Raw genomic sequence first — 20,471 nt, 5'->3', positions numbered from 1 at the left:
TGGTTCCCATGCTCCTGCTGGCACCAGGGGGCTTCTGGAAATGTCTGACTAACCTTGCTGTCCGTTGTTGGAGACTCCTTCTCCTTCTCTGCGTGCTGGAGTTTTCTGTTCAGGTCCTGGAACATGTCTTGGTGACGTTTCCTTGTGTGCATGATTTTCTGGAGCAGACACAAAGGGCCACAGGTCAGCAAACTCCATCAGGAACACGTTCTCCCCTCAGAGTTACATCATTTAACCCCAGCTCTGTCTCCCTGCAGGTGCTTAAAATAACTTCAGTATTTACTGAGGACCCACTGCAGCACTGCCTTTATTTTCAAGGTGAGATGGTGGGAGAAAGTGGGAAATACTAATTTTTGATGTAAAAAAAACAAACCTTAAACTTGCAACAATCAAATTTTTATGCTGCAGAATTTGAGCTTGACACTCAATGTCCTAAGGAAGGTTTGCTGCCCTCTTTAACTGATACCTGTCCCCATGCCCAGCCTTTCCTCAGTTTGTCACCTCTGCAAAAGTGTTCAGAGCTCACCCAAACAGGTAGAATTGGGGTAATTTCATTAGAAAATGCTCCACAATCTCATTTCCTTTTTCATTTGACCAGTCTGCATTTCACCTCTACCTTCTGCTGCCCAGAAGGAGAGGCAGGACAATTTCTAGAAGGATTTCCCTTTCCATGTATAAGCAGGCTGAATATGGATTTCCTGTGCTCTGGCAAGAGTGAAATAATTGGAGAGAGTGGCTCAAAAAATCTGGGACAAACATGTAGAAAGGGATGCACTCACCTCAAAATCTAACTCTGCATACCGGGATTTCCGCCTCTGGGCATTCAGGAGACAAAGAGATGGGTAAAAGTTAGTAAGAGGATAAAACAGGAAAAGTCCTTCTCCTTTCCCTTTTTCTACACCTTTAATGTGTTTTTCTGGCTCTCATGATGGGAAGTACCAAATATTTTGGGTTATTGAATCATTTATGTTGGAAGGGATCTTAAAACCAACCAGTTCCAACCTCCTGTCATAGGCATGAACACTTTCCACTATCCCAGGCTGCTCCAAGCCCCCTCCAGCCTGGATCACTGGGGTCTTCTCATCATGACTGAAACCATCAAAATGGGAAATAGGGGTAAAGATATAAAGGGGAAAAGATAGGGCAGGCCATGTGCCTGGCATTAAAATGAACAGCTTTGACAAATTATATTTTTTATTTTATTTTTTTTACTTTGTAGCACCTGTAGGGCTAAATGGAATGTGCTCTGGAAGTTGTGACATCGCATTCCAAAATATGACCACATGCGAGCGGTCCCTCTGGGTAATATGACACTGGCATTGCATCCTGGGCTACAGTTTCCCTAAAGTTCTTCTTTCCAACCCCCTGGGGTGGCGGGATTGAGGGCAGAGCACCACTCTGGGCTGAGAACAACACCGTGATTTCCACGCTCACCTCCAAGGAGCTCATGGAGAGGGTGGAGACGGTCTCGCTCTTGGACACCACACCCGAGTTCCCTGAGTCACCTGTATCACACAGACTGTTGGGAATCTGTGACTCGTTGGAGATGTTCTGTGGAGCCAGCTGCTGCTGCTGCTGGATCATGGAGGAACCCTGCACCTCGCTGCACGCCATGGCCACCGGCTCCCGCGGGGGACTCTTGACCACGAAGCCGGGGTCGGTGGCCATGCTGAGGTGGATGAGCCGTGTCTGAGGCATCTGGTCGATGTTGATGCTGTATTTGCTCTCATCTTTGGGTTTGGCCCTTAAGGTGGACGTGTTGGTGGGCAGGATCACGTAGCTGGTGTCCAGGGTCTGCTCCTGCGCCCGCGAGAGCTCCGAGTCCAACTTCTTGAAGATGTCCCCGTCACAGATGTAGATGGATTTCGGCGGCTGGTTCTTGTCCTTCTTCAGGGTGAGGGAGTGGTTGCTGAACTCGTTCAGGTTGATGGCCCCCAGGTAGTGTGGGGAGCCCTGAAGGTGCATCTTGGAGACGTTGGCTGGAAGACTGTTGAAGTTGGATGAGCCTTTCTGGTGGTTGAGTTTCAGTTTCTCCTCGTCGGGCAGCGACGGGCGCTTCAGGGTCCCTGTGATGGTCGAGGTTCTGCACGTGGTGATGTCTTTGTTGAGCACTGGGGAGAGAGAGAAGTGTCCTCAGCACCTCACCTGGGGTTTTGTTGGCACATCAAGACACCTCCCACAGTCACTCCCTGCCAGCACCTCTCCCAAAGAGGCACAACAGTGTTTAATGTTATTTGTATTTTTAAAATCCAGGATACCGAAGGCAAAATTAAAGCTAGGGAGGAAAACAACTTTGTTATTTTGGGAGAGTTCTCTGTGATGTGAGTTTTCCAGCACAACCATGGCCAAAACTCCCATCTAGGCCAACATGTTGATAACAATACCCTGAAAACCAAAGAGATTTTTAGATATTTAGTACATCTAGTATATGCATGTATATATGAAATTTATACATTATTAGCCTGTGGAGTAGAATTCTTTAACATAAAAGATTGCTTTCATGTAAAAAGATTATTTTGATTCAGGAAATAGCTGAAATACAACATTATTAATGATTCCTACAACCATAAAATCATCAAATGGCCTGGGCTGGAAGAGAACTTAAAAGATCATCGAGTTCCAGCTCCCTTCAAATTTAATTTTTTGTATTAACTCACTAAAACACTTCAGGTTGCTCTTTTCCCTTAACAGTTTCAGTGTTAATAAATAGGTATTTTGAAACACAGCATGTTTTGTTATGAATTTCAAACTGCTCTCCATAAAATCTTACATTCCAGTAATCATGGTAAGCCTTTGTGAGAGCTCATTATTTAGCAATTTTCAATTTCCCTTCAGGAGAGCAATTGGTGATGGGAATATTCCTTAAAAAGAGAGGAAAACTTTAAACTGAGGAGGAAGTGAACACGTCATTTGGACATTCATTCCTGCAGAACTCTGTCCACAAAAAAAAAAAAAAAAAATTGCCCATTTTCCAGGCATAACAATCTATTGCTCAGTTGATTTCAGGCCGCAGCAAAGATCTAGAGAAAATAATGATGCCAACCTTGATGTCTCTGCTGGGTGGAAAATCAGAAAACCATGGAAATCAGACTGTGGGGCAGGGACAAGGTGTTGTGGGCTACTTACCCAGGACTTCAGCACAGCAAAAGAGAAAGAAACGTATGTTCCCCTTTTACCCATTGCAAGGAGGAAATAAAAACAGGTAAATTGACCTATTTTTAGGACCAGGGACAAGGATTTTTGGGGTGAGCTGACATTATTCAGAGGAGGGATGGGCATCCCATGGCACTGAGGACACACTGACTTTTCTACCAGCTCTGAGTGGAAGTGAGGGAGATCAAACTCCCTGCCCCAGGACCACAGAGCACGCAAGGCAGGATGAGCAGGGCACCAAGGAGAATAAAAAGAGCTTGTAAAGAGCTTTTAAAGCTGAGAACTCTGGCAGCCACGAACATTTTGGCATTGCTGGCATAAATCAGAACAAGTCAAGCCCTTCCCTTGGGAGTCCCAGCAAGGTTTATTGATCCAGGCTCTTCTCCATGCTGTCATCAGTTACAGAAAATAGGTTTGGAGAGGTTTCCACTTGGCAATCTCCAAGCACGGAGTGGAATGAGCCTTCAACACTGAGCCCTGGAGCAAATCCTACCAGGGGATCAATGTGAGGGGGTTCTGAGTGGTCTCAGCCACATCTCCAATCCATCACAAGAGGGAAGATGGTGCCTCCAGGAGAAACGATGGCCAGAAACCATTGGACAGGTTCCTGGATTTTATTATTCAATAAGGAGAGTGCATGGGATGATGCACCACTCCAAAAGGTCTCTGAAATTAGGTTTATTATTGACTACTTATCTTGGCACAATCTAATAGCACTTTATGAGAGGAGCAGAATCTCCAGGCAGACAAATACAAATTCTAGAGTTGGATGCTGGCAAAAGAGGGGAAGCTTAGGCTATTGGCAAGCTGCTGATCCAGGGGCTCCTACCATGAAATCATGTGAAACAAATCAGCTCCTTCCCTTCCTTTGGGAAATTCAATTTGGGATGAAGAGGTGTAGTGGCAGATCCAGGATGGCTCCTCTAGAGGAGGAATCTGGGGTCTGCTGGGGTTTACACCTGACTCTGTGTCTGGTGAAGGCTCCCTGAGCATCCCCTCAATTCAGACATGGTCCCACACACGCGTTTTTCGTATGTGATTTCTTGGGACTGAGATATTTGATGTCAAAAGAGAAGGAGGGAGACAAATGAGAAGAGGCTGACAGCTAGAAATTAAATTAGAGAGTGTGAGACAGAAAAACAGAAAGGAAAAAAAATGGAGAGACCCTGAAAAGAGATAAATGGACAAAAGAGACCGTGAAATAAGATATCACAGGGGTAAGTGAGATAAATATACTGTGACTGTGATAAGCACAGGGAGAGGGAGTGAGGCAGAGAGATGGACAGGAAAAGATAAATAAGATATAGATAGATATTAGACAGATAAATGATAGTGACAGTGATAGACAATGCACAGAAACACAGTGACAGGGACAAATGTTGACAGATAGAAATACATAAATAACAGGTACAGCAAGACAGACAGTTGAGGACAGAGATAAATAAGTGATTGTGAGACAGAACGAAAGAGATGAATTATAGATAAATACATTAGAAGCAGATAAATAAATGATAGATGAGATAAAGAAAAGGATAAATGAAAAGGACAGGTAGATGTTTATAGAAAAGGAGAGAGGAGGGGAGAAAGAAAAAAGGCAGGGCAGGGAAAGGAGGAGAGAAAGAGAGAAAGAAAGAAAAAAAGAAGACAAGAAAAAAGGAAAGAAGACAAGAAAAAAGGAAAGAAGGAAGGCAAGAAAGAAAGGTTAATAAAAAGACAGAGAGAGAAGCTTTGTCATAGTGGTAAGTGAACACAGACTGTGCTGTCCCTGGCTTGGGAAGACCCTGGTTTGGAAGATATGAATTATGCAACTCCCAAGCAAGCTGCTATTTCTCTTGCTTGGCAGAGGGGAGAAGTCTGGGAGGGCAAATGAAAGCCTCAGTCTCTACAAAGGGTAAGAAAAATAACCTCAGCCAAAGGTCAGGCATGCCAGGACCAGGAGAGGACGAGACCTGCAGAGAGGAACAGGCAGCCAGGGAGAATCCAGGCAGCACAGACACCCCTGGGATTATTGGGAAAAGGGGCTGTCAGCTCATGCACATCCTCAGGATCCAGAGGAAGCTGTGTGATGAACACACAGCAGAAAGGAGCAGGCAGAGGAGGAGAGATCCAACCACTTCCAGGTGCACAGAAGAGCCTGGAGCCAGGTGGAGTGGTGGGAAGGCTCTCCAGATTCCAGACTTTCTACAGAGACACCCTTCATGAGCACAGAGCTGCCTGGGGTTGGCATGACCCCAGCAGGGGTTGCTGGAACAAAGAAGGATCACAGTAGGAAGAGATGGATCCCATCTCTTCTTCCTTGATGCTCTTCTCTGCCACTGTGTTACATGGCAAAAAAACAACTCCTCAGAGGCAAGGCTTGATCTCAGTTAAAAGGCCAAAAGAGCTACAGGAAAATAGGAAAAGCAAAGGGAAAATTCAGGGTGTTGCTTTATTTTGGCTTGGGTTGAAAGGAAGGGCAACCCATGTGAGCACATGCAAGGAACCAGGACACACACAAAGGAAACAGAAAGGGAAGGAAAAAAAATGGCCTAGTTCAATCCCCAAACCAGGTCACTTGCTGATTCTCACCTGTGATGTGCTCACCTGATCTACACGCCATGTCCACGTCCTTCTCGAAATCGGTCTGAAAGACAGAGAACAGAGAAGATGGGGTCAAAAGGGGGTAGTGAGGGACAGGAAAATTTGGAAAATGAAAAACCCTCACTTTGTTAGTGAGGTGGGCACAGCCTTTGCCAGGAGAATGGAGGGGAGAAGATTGGCTTGGATTTTCAAACATGGAAAATGTTTTCCCACCTGTTGGCTTTTGAATTTTATCACTGATAAAGCCAGAACATTGCTTTTCAACTGGGGTTCATCTCCTCATCCATTCACTTATTCCTGGGCTGCAGATTAAAATATCTTGCTGGAAAACATTTATGCACAACCCTAAAAAAACAGGGAACAGGTTCCTGGCCCAAAGTGTTTTGGATGTATCACTCCACACATAAATTTAAATGGATTCCCCACCCTTTATTAAAGAGATCTGGGGATCCTGCTGGGAATGCTCCACCCCCACTGGGCTTTTTTGTGATCTGTCACCAAGCCACAAGAAGTGGGAACAAGTCTCTGCTTCTGAAACTCTTAACACATAAAATCAATGGCTCCCACAGGCACAAAGGCTGAATAACTTTTTCAAGTGGTCTGCGCAGCCAAAGGGAACTCCTTTCTTCTCCCAGGAGGAGTTAATCCTGTTTCTGAAGCTTTGAGCAGATAACATTTCAAAGAACTGGATAAACTGAGTCACAGCAGGCCGTGAGCTTTCATGGAGTAATGGGGAAGCTGCAGACTGGCAAAAGGTAGAAGAGTTCACTGATTATTTCTGGTATCATTTCAGAAAGACATTTCACATAATTGTATTCATGTGACAAAATGAAATCCATTTGAATACTGAGAAGAATGTGGGAAAAATCCCCATCCCCCTGGGATAAACACTGAAATATTAGTAAGTTTAGAGCCAAGAGGTTTTTTAACTGTCTCAGCTTTCCTGATATTAATTTCCCAGTAAATTCTTTGGGATATCAAACAAATCTGAAAAGAATGGAAGAGAAATACAACTGAACTAACATTCGAATGTGCAAATGGGATGACACAGAAAAACATAATCTCATTTCCATGATAGGAGTTCCAGAAAAAAATGCAGCTCAACAGCCTGCACTAGTTCTGCAGATAAATAAATGAAAGACAGGTTTATATTTAATACCAGTCAACAAGATTTTGTGGGGAAAAAACAGTTCTACTCAGCTAAGCTCCTTTTCACTAGCTGGGCAGATTTGGAGATAAACAGAAAAGGTAACAGCAAAAATGTCATCCTGCAAAAGCTTTTGATTCCTTCGGTAATTTTACAACAAAATAACATTGTACCCCTCTAAAAATACCAGTGAGGAGTCATCACTCACAGCCAGATTCAGCAGCTTTTTGTGCTGGAATGTGAGGAAAGTGATTGTAAGCTCCCTGCTCCTCCACACACTCAAGGAAATGCAACATTGCTAAAAAACTCATAGCTGACACAGAATTTCCCAAGGTGGCTGATAATGGATGGAAATGTGGAGTTGTACAGAGATGCAAAGCTCCGGAACTTGGGATGGCGACAGCAGACTGACAATCACAGGATCCACCTGTTTTTCAGGTTGCTGAGAATCTGGAGGGGGTTATATAAATAATTTGAGGGCACGTGATTTACAGAGGGAGAATAAGAAAGCTCTGGGGGTTAACTTATGGGAAATAAGAGACTGAGGTTGACTGTGGTATCTATTACTAAACAAGCCAAAGCACCAGGCATGCAAGGGGCTCTCCAATTACCCACAATTAGGCAGAGCAAGAACCTGTCTGAAAATAAGAAGACTCTGCATTTAAATGAGAAATGAGGCACCTGTTTTTAGCAAACACCACCAAGGTGTGGTGGAATTAAAGCTCCGCTGATGTCTTGACTCCAAGATTGTGCTGTTTGAAATGAGGCCTCGTGTCCAGGCAGAAACTGCTCAGCAGTTCCTTCCTCAGTCAGGAGGGACTGGAAAAAAACATCACTGGGTTGTGCTGGAGCTCTAATATTAACCAGGAGCTCTTGGAAGTTGCTCAAATCCTCTGATTCTCCTGATACCTTTATCTTAACCTCAGAAATTAAATGTTTCTTGTATCAACTACATCATAACAGTGGAGCAGATGCAGGGCAAAGCCCCACAGCCTATTCCTTTACTGTTTGCAAAGGACTTACACAAGAGGACGACAATTTACAGAGCTTTAACTATTCCCAGTGAAGCAAAGTGAGCTTTTGAGAGAAAAAAATCCCCCGGAGACAGCATTTTTTATGGTAGTAACCCAACAGACTGTAATTAAAACAGTATTAAACTACAACTTCCTAGCTCCAGCCAGAACAAGGCAGCTTGATGGGGATTAAAAGGTCTGGAAGACATGGGAGGTGTATTTTGGTTCTTTATTTTTCTGGGAAAGAAAGGATCTCACCAAGATGTCTGCAAAACCTGGTGTGCGAGCTTGAGAACCTTAAAATTACAATGCAACGCCTCAGATTTGTGTGAAAAACTCCATTTTAAGGGCTGTGTTTGCTCAAGCAAAAGTTTAAAGAAAATAAGAATGGTGAATTCAGGATCTGGGATGGACAGAGCCCTCTGATTATCAGTTATGAGTTAAAAATCCCCCAAAAAACCCTACTAAAGGGGAAGTGGGAGATTTCCCTACCATGAGCTGAGCGTGTCCGTTCTGGAAGGACCCCCCTGAGTCTCCATTCCCTTCCTCCTGACGATCCACAACCCGGCACTTCACAGCATCCTGGACCTGCAGGGACAGATTGGCAAAGGTCAGAGTCAGGCTGACCAAACCACCTTAAATTCTGCTGAAATCCAAAACAAAAACAGCCCTTGTTAGATCAAAAGGACACGGACCCTGCTTTAGCAGCATTTCTTTCACAAGGTTTATGTGTTACATATTTCACACACTGAAGAGCAACTCTGAGTTTTTCAAGCAACCCTGGGTCACTGCCTAGGTCACTTCCATTTGCTTGATTTATACAGTCAGGAATAAAAATGTCCTTTATTTTGCAGCTTGCAATATGTTTTAAATGGATGCTCCTGCATTAATCATTGTATTGATGTCTCCAAAGTCTGTTCAGGATCCTGTAATATAAATCTGATCCCAAACTCACTGAAATAATTGGAAAAAAAAAAATCCTGGTGACTGCAATGGGAGTTAAATGCAGACTCATATTCATAATGCAATTAGTGGAAGGAGTCTCAGCCAAGCCAGTGGTGTAATTCCATTGATTTCATTGGCCTGACATAAGAAATTAATCTGTTTTACTGAATTTAAAGGAACTGTAAGAAGATAAAATTAATATTGAAAAAAAAGCCCCTTCCTGTCTCTGTTATTAATAGTCTCTCCACTCCGTAGGATGAAAAGAATAAAAGAAACATAAAAGATTTGTCCTTTTCTTCCCTGATATAATTCACCATTTTAAATCTCCACAGGGAGGCTGAAGAGAATTTCCTCAATTTCCTTGCCTGATTATTGCTGGCTGCACTTCCTAGCTGGAATATCAGGGTGTTAATGCCAGCACAGATTTCATCCTGCAAATCTCAGTGCATCTCGCCTCTCCTGAAATCACACAAATCACTTCTTTAATGTGGCAATTTTTGGAGGTGGGGTGTGAACATTCTGGAAATGAGAATTTTGCTGGTAAACAAGCAAAGCCTGACATGTTATCCCATCTCACCAAACTCCACCCTGATTCATCCCTCCTTCCCTCTGACTGAAAATGTCACGGTCATTTTTGTGGTCACGATCTCCCCCAAAGCGAAATTTGTAGGGTTAGAGAAGTGACCAACTGGCTGGGCACTTTTCCATGTGGTTTTTAAGGGAAATAACGTTAATTATGTAACAGATAATGACTCCTCCCTCTCACCTCCCGCCTGAGGATGCAGTGGACCATGACGATGACAAATCCCTCCAAGGAGTCGAAGACGGCGAAAAGGATCTGGAAAAGCGCCGAGCGCCGGTCGGTGATGGCCAGGACTGCAGACATCCAGGTGAGAGCCAGCAGGGGCAGCACCACGCAGGAGCTCCAGAGGGATGCCCTGTCAAGGGAGAGGCAAAGAGAGCTCAGCTCCACCTCACCCACTCCCAGGTGGGCTTCTAATTCAGCCTCCCGATCCCACCGGGATGCAGAGGGTTTCTCCAGCCAACATCTCCATGAGGGAGGCCTTTCCTGAGCCCCTCTCCCAGGGAAGCAGGAGGAGGCTCTGCACACTCATGCCACCCAAACAGAGGGGACAGCTTCCCAACGGTGCAGTCATGCATAAAAACGGGAGGTGGGGAGGAAGGATGCGGATCCCTCCCTCCTCCTTCCACACCCTTCCCCCTAATCCACCACCACGGCTTTTCCCAAGGGAAGGAGACAACATACAATCACTGCAGGTTGCCAAGGGGAAGGGGAACAGTTGCAGCAGAGACTGGTCTGTCACGATGGCTGTCGGTACTCGGGTCACAGACACTTGGACTTCCACAGCACATGGAAGACACCGACACTGGGACGTGTCACGCTTTCGAGTGACTCAAAACGGACAGGCAGAGAGCTGATGTGCAGACTGAAATATCTGCATTTCTCCTTTTAATCTACAGACTATGGTCCTCATGACACTGGGGACTAAAACCTGACCTGATCTAAAACCTTTCATTTCCCCATGGTCAGAAAATTTTCAGCTTTCTTGTGAGATCTCCCCAGCCGATGCTTTGGGGAAAAAAAAAAACTTTTTGCTCCATGTTTGACCATTCTTGTAAATTTATTCCTGTGTGGACATTAACTTGAGATTCAAGCCACATCTCCATTCACAAGACAGAAAACTGGACAAAACAAGTTTTCTGTGATGCTGCCCCAGGAAACTCCACTTCAGCTGTGAATGATGGCCCTGCAAATGGGAAAGCAGCTCTTTTCCCAAGGACTCTTCAGGCATCCATCTCTCCAACCAAAAAAAAAGATCCCAAACAATTTTAACAGCTGACTAGGGAGATTTTAAGTTGTCACTCATCCCATCTATTTGGCACCAAGAATATGAGGAGAATTTCTCTGTGGGTTTTTACCTAACAAACCAGAGAAGGCCTCGAATAACAAGAGGAGCTACGAGAAAACCTCCAAAATACAAACAAATACAGGCAAGACAAGAAATTACAGGACAGATACCATGAAACACGTTCAGCAGTACTTACATGGGACTTGCTCACCATTTCCTGATCTATGATCAAAGGTTTAATGTTTACTTGCTGGTTAGCTCACAGACCTCAGTGAGAGTTTTACCTGAACAAAGCTGGAGCTTGGATACAGGTTTGGACATCAGGATAGAACACCCTGGCTTCATTAAGGGTTTTTCAAGGATTGTTAACATCAGTTCTGCAATGACTACACACTAAAGTGACAGTTTATTTTTATAGTCAGAATTAGACCCTGTTTGCAAATATTCCTACAGCCTGTCCACACTCAGATCTGTTCCTTCATGGTATTATTAAGGCATTTAATTGACCTAAAGGAGCAGGGAAATGGAATTATTTTTCTTTTTAATTAGAACAAGCATTATGAGACCTCTTTGTAAGGTAAAGGACATGATATAATCCAATACCCTTGTAATTTTATCTTGGATGGCAAATGCTGTTCTTTAATGCCCAAACCAAACTGTAATTCCAAAGTATTATTAAAAAATACACAAAAAACCAGCCTGCAACCAAACAACTCCTAAAGAGAAATAACTTATTCCAATTCTCCAAAATCTGCCTCATTACACTGAAATCTCTCTTTGCTGTCAGTTGTGGTAGTGCCTTCATAAATCTGGCTAAGCAGCAACTGCATGAAAGAAAAAATCAGAGGCAGAAATGCTGAATGGAAAGATAAGACTTGGCTGATAAGGAACCTTTCTAGATGTGTCTTCCATGTAAGTGTCAGCCAACACAACATGGCTGAACAGATGAAATAATTCCAGCAGAAAGCGGAAACCATAAAGTTCACTAAAAGCTGCTGGGAAAGGTCTTTAAGAGACAACTCTGCCTCCTGGAATTATCTGGAGTGCCAGAACACTCCTGGTACCCCCATTCTGTGGATGTTACTGCCACTAATGTCCAACCTGGCAATGGATCTGAGCCAGGTCTCAACCAAATCACTGAATCTGGGTGGGTTTGCCATTCCTGAAAAGAACTGCAGGCTCATAAAAACAATGATCTGGATCTGGATCCAAGACTTAGACGTGGATTTGGGGCTGCAAGGGATGCTGCTGAGAAAGTAAATTATATGTAAATTATGTTTCTCTTCAGCAAATGGTCAGACTGGAATCCACCAGTTTCAAAATTTGCTTTAAGAATGAATTGTTTGAGTCAATTTGCTCTGCCCTTCCTACCAGGCGATGAAAACAACATCTGCCCTTCCAGCTCGGTTGATGGCCACATATTCAGCTGGATCAAATCAGGATTTTCCCAAGTTGTGCTGACTTACATCAGCTCAGAGTTCTGCTCTCTTTGTGATTCACCTTCCTGGTGCCTTCTCAGCAGCATTCATCCCTGACAAAATTGATGGAAATTCTGCTTGCTACTTAAATGCATCACCTTTATTCTCAGGCAGCAGGTGGCAACAGGTCACAGGAAATGGATCTCACTCTAATTTCACTTGCAGGGCTCTAGTTAGATTTTTGAAATATTAAACTCCAAATTAAAAGCTCCATTAAAGAAATCTGGTACAGGCTGAAATTTCAGGTGAAAACTCACAGGAAGACAAGTGGGTTTTCTGTGAGACTGCCCTTAATTCTACTTGCTGTGAGCTGAATTCATAGCAGGACTCATACTTCAACCACCTTCCCACCTGTCCCTTTTTTCAGGAGGCACGGTGAATCCTTAAAAGACCCCAGAATTATTTATAGGATTTAAGAAATATCACATTAGGGTGCTTATCACGAGATGTGATATGAAATGATCAATTGTTATACAAAGACATTGTGGCCACCTAATGGCTTTTCATGGATTAGCCATGATCAATAAATCCATTACTTTTATTGCTTGGGACAAAGGAATTAGCTGGCAGATCCTCTTATTTATCCCATTTTATGACAGCCCTCAGGACAAGTGACAGCAGCATCCCATCTGAGGTTGGAAAAGACCTCTAAGATCAAGTCCAAATCTTTTCCCAGCACTGCAAAACCCAGCACTAAACCGTGTCCCCAAGTGCCACATTTACACAGCTTTTAAATCCTTCTGGGATGAGGACTCCACCATCTCCTGGACAGCCTGTGACAATGCTTGATCATCCTTTCAGAGAAATTTTCCCCAATATCCAACCTGAATCTCTCCTGGTGCAACCTGAGGCCATTTCCTTTAATTCTGTCGCTTGATAGGAGAAGAGACCAACCCCAACCTAGCTGCAATCTCCCTTCAAGGAGTGATAAGGTCTTCCCATCCCAGCTCCCTCAACCACTCCTAATGTGCTCTAAAACATAGGATCTACCATGGGAAACACATGCTTTATGAAAGCACACACCAGACCCTGCCTTGGCAGCAAGGATTTGGCCAAAATGACAAAATCTATCTGTGGCTTTGTCCTTTTTGTAGCTGGAAGCATGGAGAGTTGTTGTCTTTGCAAAAGAAGCAGAATAAATGGATTGCACTTAGAGGAAAGCAATGGAAAGAGCAAAAAGAATGGGTTTGGAGATAAAGATCTACATGAAGAAAGATGAAGAATCCTGCACCCTGAGAAAAGGCAAGTGCAGGGGGACACACAGGACATGCCAATAAAGATGTAAAGGGCCATTACAAAGGGCAAAGTGATCAATTATTTTCATTACTCAACCTTGACAGAGCAGCAGCAACTTAAAGAAGCAGCAGAAGGAAAAAAAAAATCACTTTATAATTCAAAAGCAGCTCCTGGAGAGGAGCTCTGAAAAGGGAATTGGTTGGTGGACTCAACAAATAATGGATGGCTCCTTACACACCAGCAGTTCTGCTGCAGGAAAATCACAGTACAGGGATGTGCTTTATTTATTCTCTCGTGCTTCTCTGCTCCTCTGACTTGTATTCACAGAATTACAGAATCATGTAATGGTTTGGGCTGGAAGGGACCTTAAAAATCATCTAACTCCACCCCACTGCCACGAGCAGGGACATTTTCCACTAGACCAGGCTATTCACAGCTCCATCCAACCTGGCTTTAAACACTTTTTAAACACTTTAAAACTGTTTCTCCCAAAAGCAAGAGTGTTGTCCTGACTTTAGGGACACTTTCAGAGCAATCCCTGGGACTCAATGCCCATATAACCAAGATGGGAAACCTGTAACCAAAAAAGAGAGGAAACTCTGCTCGCTCTTCCCATCACAGGCAAAAAGGAAACACCTGCTGTGATTTCTATTCTCCCCTAAAAGATGATTCCAAGTAGCCACAATATAAATAATAAAATTAGGGGAACAGGAAATCAAATGCCTCTAAACTGCCCTGAGCAGCCTGGTCTGGTGGAAAGTGTTCATCGTGGGAGTCTGGAATGAGATGAACTTTAGGGTCCCTCCCAACCCAAACTATTCTGTGATGATTTTATGACACATGAGACAGGCAGGTGATGAGGCAGCTGTGACCAGACTGCTTCATTATTCACCTTTAATTAAGGAAGGTGTTCTCTGAGAGGCCAATAAGGACTTGCAGGACCCAGGTATTATCCCCAGGTAACAATAGGATTTCAAATTCCTTGAACCATGAGGACAACACTCTCCTGAGGAACAGACTCGTTCCTAGACCAGCCATGCATGGAAGCACTGACTCACATTAATCCTGGAATTACAATACAGGCAGAAAATTTGACATCCAAGACTTCCTAAAAGGATATTGAGCCAAGAAAAAGGGCAAAACCCTTAGATGGGAGATTTGATATGTGAATCCTAAGGATTTAGGAGGAATGATGATGATAAGGGTCATGAGGAACCCCTGACATTGGCTCTTGGGTGGGGTGCCTGGAAAAACACACTGTGCCAGGGTTTTAGTCTTGGGCCAGTCTCTTCCCACTGGTCAGAGCCTGAGAGTCCAGATTTCCAATGAGCTGCTTGGCAAGGATTCATAAAATCATGGAATGGTTTGGGTTGGAAGAGACCTTAAAGATCATTTAGTTTCAACCCCTTGCTATGGGCAGGAATACCTTCCACTAGACCAGGATGCTCAGAGCTCTATCCAGCCTGGCCTTGGACGCTTTCAGGGATGGGACATCAACTTCCATCCATCCATGCATCCATGCATGCATGCATCCATCCATCCATGCATCCATCCATCCATCCATCCATCCATCCATCCATCCATCCATCCATCCATCCATCCCTCCCTCAGCACTCCCTGCTATCTGCAGTGGATTCCCTCGTTCACAGCCAGCACCAAAAAAGGCCAAGCCCCTGAGACACGTTTTCCATCTCAGATAAAATAATTTTCACAGGTAGGAAAGACAAATTAATTACAAGGCAACATTTCACTGGCTGAGGGTGCCCTACAGGCAGCAATAAATGGGAGGAAATGTGGGAACCGAGGTCTTCCAATGGCAAAACCTGCCCAAAATCTTCTTCAGCACAGCCTAAAGGGAAGGATTTATTTAACCCACACCTGTCAAGTCCAGCTAATCTCTAACAAGTCACAGACATCCAAAGATTTCCATTTATCATTCCCCAGGTCAAGAAATCACACAATTTCCAGTACTTATTTTTCCACTTCTGCCACTCTTCTCTGCCATCAGTTCCCTCTGTTTTCCCTCTTTTACACATCCCCTTCTCCGACCACAGATCTCACCACAGATATTTCCAAAATCCAAGAAAAACAGTCTAAAGGATCTATTTCTCACTCCATGCTATCTCAGAAATAAACCTCTGGAATCTATGGGAAGGAAGCTGGGGAGGGCATGAGCAACCCCAGCAGGAACAAGGCAGGAACACCCTTGATGTGCTCTGAACTAAAAAATTGTGGCTCATTGCAGGTCAGGGAGGAGCCAGGAATCCTCATGGCATTAAATCCACATTTAAAGACTCCAAAACTGAATGACAAAGCTGCTGCAAGGTCTGGGAGGAGAGAGCCCAGAAGGGTGGCAGTGGCATGAAGAATAATCAGAGTTTTGCCTTTTTGGCAACCTCATTTACAAGAAATTTGGAGGAGGAAAATCAGGAACAGTTCAGCTGAAGGGGGAAGTGGGTCACAAGGGGAAATTAGTGAACTTGTTTGTGCATTCCTCAGTGCTCCCTTTGCAAGGATAAGAGCATGGGACACTTGAGGACAAATAACAAAATTGATACTGGACATTGTCATCTGAGGTACCCAATCTGCTGGGAAACAAAACAGAAAAAAAAAATCCTCTTACAAGAGCCCTCCAATTTCTGTCAATCCACTTAAATTAGAGAAGCAGGAATGAATAGGAGATCTGGCTTTCACATCCCTTTTTTCTCCTGATTTGGAGATGAATCAGAATTTGTGATTTATCGCAGACCAATGTCAGACACTATTGGAGAAGGACTTGAGACTGTTTAACTTTTAAAATTAATTTACTATGAACAGAAAGCCTCTCCTATTTAAGAGTCTAATTTATTAATAGTAAACCTACTGCTGGTCTAACATTGCTCTGCAGTTACAGGAATTCAAAAAGCAGAGCGAGCTGCTCATTCCAGACTTGTGATACACATGTCTGGACTGATTCCATCTCACCATCTCAGCTGGGCACTGCTGCAAAAGGTGAGTAAACGACCTTAGCAGTGAAAAATAAATCAAATTTTGTTCAGTTCTTCGTTTCACTGAGAAAACCCCAGAACCATAAAACGGTTTGGGTTAGAAGAGGCCTTAAAGAACATCTCATTCCAACCCCCTGCCATGAGCAGGGACACCTTCCAGGTGCTCTTGAGCTGATTTTCTTTTATCTTTTTACATTTTGAGATCTGGCAATAGGCTGCCTCTTTTAGTTTAGATTAATTAAAGGTAGGAATTTTCAAACTGCAAATGATCTGAGACTGTTTCCCTCACACGTTTTGCATGTACTAATTTAGACACCAAAACCAAAGTGTAGCATCGCTTGGATGTGATACAGATAATAAAATTTCCAAAAAGGAAGGAAGAAAGACAAACCTTCCCTCATCACTCTTCCTCCAACCTTAACCTTTGTGAAAAAAGCCAACCACATAAATAGCAATTTCTCCATCAGAACAAAGCTCTGGAATTATTTTTTTCTTTTTTTTTAAGCTAACTCCAGTGTCATCTAAGAAGAGATTTAACAGCATTTGACTTTTGTAACTCAGAGCTATGAAACGCTTTAAGATTTTGAGAATTAATTCCAAGTGCTTTCAGGGGTCCAAAAGAGGCAGTCAACACTTATCAAATCAGACCTGCAGGCCTACGAGGTATTAAACTTAACTTCAGCATTTCATAAGAGGAGAAAAAAACCCACTTAGAAGTGATTCACCAACTCACACTTAAACCACACTCAGTGCTCTGCAGCCTCTGGAGGAAAACACTCAAGCAGGTGCTCAAGTGGCTGACAAAGCTGGATTTTGGAGTCCCTGTCTACCACCAGAATTACTGTGAATCAGTACAGCTTGAAGTCTGGAACTCCAGGAATGGAGCATTAAACAAATTAAACATGGCTTGCAACAAATGCAGAGTCCCTTTGTCTTCCATGGGCTGGTCACATGCTTAAATCTTAAATCTAGGCATGTCAAAAAAAGCGCTTTTCAGGATCCAGCCCATCAGCTCCAGGGGTGTAGCAGGAGCCCTGCTCTACTCATGGCCCACAGAATGAGGCTGGGGAGAGCTGGGGGATGTCAGGGAGGTGGGCAGGGACATGGGGAGAGAAAACAAACACGGGCTGGTGAGTGCAGGGAAATGGAAGAGGGAAATAAAAAAAGGAACTGAAAAGCGAAAATCAAAATGAAAAGTAAAAAAAAAAAAAAAAACAAGGAAAAAAAAAAGAAAGTGGTAAGAAAGAAAGAAAGTAAGAAAGAAAAGAAGTTGAAATTAGAGGAACTAACATGGCGTTACTGGTGGCTGTGGCCGAAACTTCAGCAGAAGAAACTACTCCACACTTGGAACATTTGAGCGTCATGCCGTAAAGGGGCACTGCCATCTGACTGCAATTAAAACCAAAAGACTGAAACAAAACAAAACACTTCGCTCATGAGCACAAACGTCGAAAGGAAAGGGAAAGAGAAGCCAAAAAAGAAAGGAAGGAGAGAAGGGAGCCAACCAACCATACCCAGTTCGGGAAGAGAAATGAAAGACAGGCAGGAATTAAAACTCTCTCATCTGTACCACTCCAGATACGGGGAACGGGGGGAAATGGACAACTCAGATTTGTTGGTGCTGCTGGAGAGGGTGGAACTGTGTTGGTGAAAGTCTCGCCAGATTCAGGGTGTCTCTTTGGCACCCGGGGAAGAGAAACCAGTACTGCTCTCCCAGTCTCCCATCTCCTTCTTTTTGTTTGTTTTTTTGGGGTTTTTTTTGAGAAATTACTCTTTTCCCTCCTGGCCTTTTTGCTCCAAAACAAAAAAGGTGGCAGGGTTGTGCAGTAGAAGGCAAGAAGTAGGGCTGTGGGGGCTGTGCCTGCTTATCTGCTGTCCTAAAGCAATGCAAGGGATAAATCACTTCTTTTCTCTGACTGGGAGTTGGTGAGACCAGGACAGAGGCCACTCTTTGATTTTTGGTCAGGGCCACTTTTTGGTTTTTTGGTTCCCTCCCCGAGGCAGGATGGAACTCTTTTATGTCCTGAAGTTAATCCTGAGCTTGGATGTTTCCTTAGCCCCCTAACCTGCCCTGAAAGGAATCCAACTGGCTGATTGCTTCTGAGACATCCCTTCTCTCACATCCTGTTCTGGAGCCAAAAACATCTTTGGGATGAACCCTGAGAATTATTCCCACCTGCTGCTCCCACCTTCTTTTTTTGGATGGGACCAACCACAGAAACAGCCCACTGAGGGCTGCTGCTATGAGGGGATCTGCTACAGCACAAAAACCCTTGGGTTTCTTAGCAGCTGATGTGTGGGAACCACCCCCCATTCAGCTCCTCTTGACGAGCCCAGAAGTCACATTAACTTGGCACTGGCCCCGCTTCTTCCCAGAATTTACTGGTTGTGTGCTCTCCCTGGCCTGCACAGATCCACATCCACGTCAGATCTGGCTTGGAAAACGGGAAGGAGTCTGCAAAACATCCCGCAGCCCTTCCTGCTGAGCCTGGCATCAGAGAAGAAACGAAATCACTGCCAGAGGACAGCACAGGGTCCGTCATCCCCGGGGGTGTGGTGAGGACGCTGCTGAGGGAGGTTTGCCCCAACCAGGAGGGGTTTTACAGCCCTGCCCTGCCTGGGAGAGAGACCAGGGGGCTCCACAGAGCATTTCTTAGCTTTGGTGGCTCTCTGTTCAGTCTCACTGCAAAAAAGACATCCTGATGAGCACCAACACAGCAGCAGCAGTGGGCCCAGTGGCCCCCTTTCAAGTGGCTATTGATTGGTCTTTTCATTAATTACACCGACATAAATCATCATTCCCATCCAGAATAATGACTAAGGCATCCCACAGAAGCTTTCAGACACAGAGGAAATTAGCTCCTGTGTCCACAGATAAATATCTTCCAGGAAGGATGGTGTAAATCCTGTGAGGAAAATGGCTGAACCAAAGATAAAGTGGGTCTGGAGAGGCATTAGGTGCAAGACCCTTAAAAAATAAAAAGAAAATACAACAGCTTATCCCCAAATCTATAAGCCACAAAGAACAGATAAGCAGAGAGACAGAGAGAGGCAGAGATAGGCAGCAAAAAGAAAAAAAAGTAGATTGACTTGAGGAATTTGATGGGAAACTGTACCAGAAAAAACATGAATGACATTGAATCACAGAGAACTGGCCAGAAGACCACTGTAAACACACAATTGTAGCTGCTGTTGGGTGTGTTTATGCAGAAAGTTGCAAGCAGTGGGCACTGATGTGGGCACATTTATCTCCTAATTCCTTCTGGTTGGGGGCATGAGGTTGTTAATATATTGAATTTCCGTAGTAGGTTTAGATTGGCGCCTGTGCATATGAAAGGGAAGCTAATTAAATAATCACAGTGAATAATGCCTTCATTTAATTTAGCTTTTTCTGCTTCCTAAACATCCACAAACAGCTCATGGGCTTATCTGGTGTGTTCACTGGAGCCTGGACTTTGCTACCTTTTTATTGAGCAGTGCTTTCCACCATCCATAGCCCGAAGAGCAGGAGCTCCAACAGGAACCATTCCCAGAGGAAGGGCAATCCCAATCCCTTCCTGTCTCAGTGGATTTATCACCTTTCCCCGCTGTGTTTCTGACAACCCAGCTCTGTTCCACCCCATCAGGACACCTGCACAGAGATTATTTCACACAAGGTTTTGGGGCAAACTCTTCTTGGGCGGTTTCTGTGATCAACAGAGGTAAAAGAAAAGGTCCTCTAAGGGGGGGGGACAAGGCTCCTGTCTCTCCTCAGGAGTGGCAGAGGAAGCCCAGAGAGATTAAACCCAGCTAAAATTAGCCCTGGTGAATATCCCTGATGGTCTCAATCCTCCTCCCTGCCTGTGTGAGCACACAAATGTGGAATAAATGCTGGCTGAATACATTTGGAACTCATTTTAAAGGCTCCTGACATTAAAACATTCATTTTTTTGGTAGTAATCCCTTCAAGAGAGCTCAAACACTGGTGGTGGAGTTGGCCAACAGTAGACTGCTCTCTGGGATGGTTTTCTCCATTTCCAGACAGGTTTTGGCTTTTCTCCATCTCTCCAGGTATTCACACC

At 44.2% G+C, this 20,471-nt stretch overlaps 1 protein-coding gene across 14 annotated transcripts in view; it reads right to left on the bottom strand.

Annotated features, from left to right (window-relative positions):
* Positions 1-20,471, bottom strand: part of ADGRB1 (adhesion G protein-coupled receptor B1) — a 298,311-nt gene that overhangs the window by 17,898 nt on the left and 259,942 nt on the right. For 9 of the 14 annotated variants that reach the window (XM_058020414.1, XM_058020390.1, XM_058020455.1 and 6 more), the window contains 7 exons: positions 17,701-17,799; positions 9,605-9,776; positions 8,386-8,481; positions 5,722-5,776; positions 1,435-2,111; positions 780-815; positions 54-158 (listed from right to left, as the gene is read on the bottom strand). In XM_058020414.1, the coding sequence (XP_057876397.1) occupies positions 54-158; positions 780-815; positions 1,435-2,111; positions 5,722-5,776; positions 8,386-8,481; positions 9,605-9,776; positions 17,701-17,799 (1,240 nt within the window). The remainder of the gene's footprint in view (positions 1-53; positions 159-779; positions 816-1,434; positions 2,112-5,721; positions 5,777-8,385; positions 8,482-9,604; positions 9,777-17,700; positions 17,800-20,471) is intronic. The other 5 variants (XM_058020445.1, XM_058020473.1, XM_058020489.1 and 2 more) reach the window with 3 other exon arrangements.

The sequence above is a fragment of the Melospiza georgiana genome, chromosome 1 (assembly GCF_028018845.1).
Source record: "Melospiza georgiana isolate bMelGeo1 chromosome 1, bMelGeo1.pri, whole genome shotgun sequence".
Taxonomy (NCBI): domain Eukaryota; kingdom Metazoa; phylum Chordata; class Aves; order Passeriformes; family Passerellidae; genus Melospiza; species Melospiza georgiana.
This window is presented reverse-complemented; position numbering and strand designations above follow the sequence as displayed.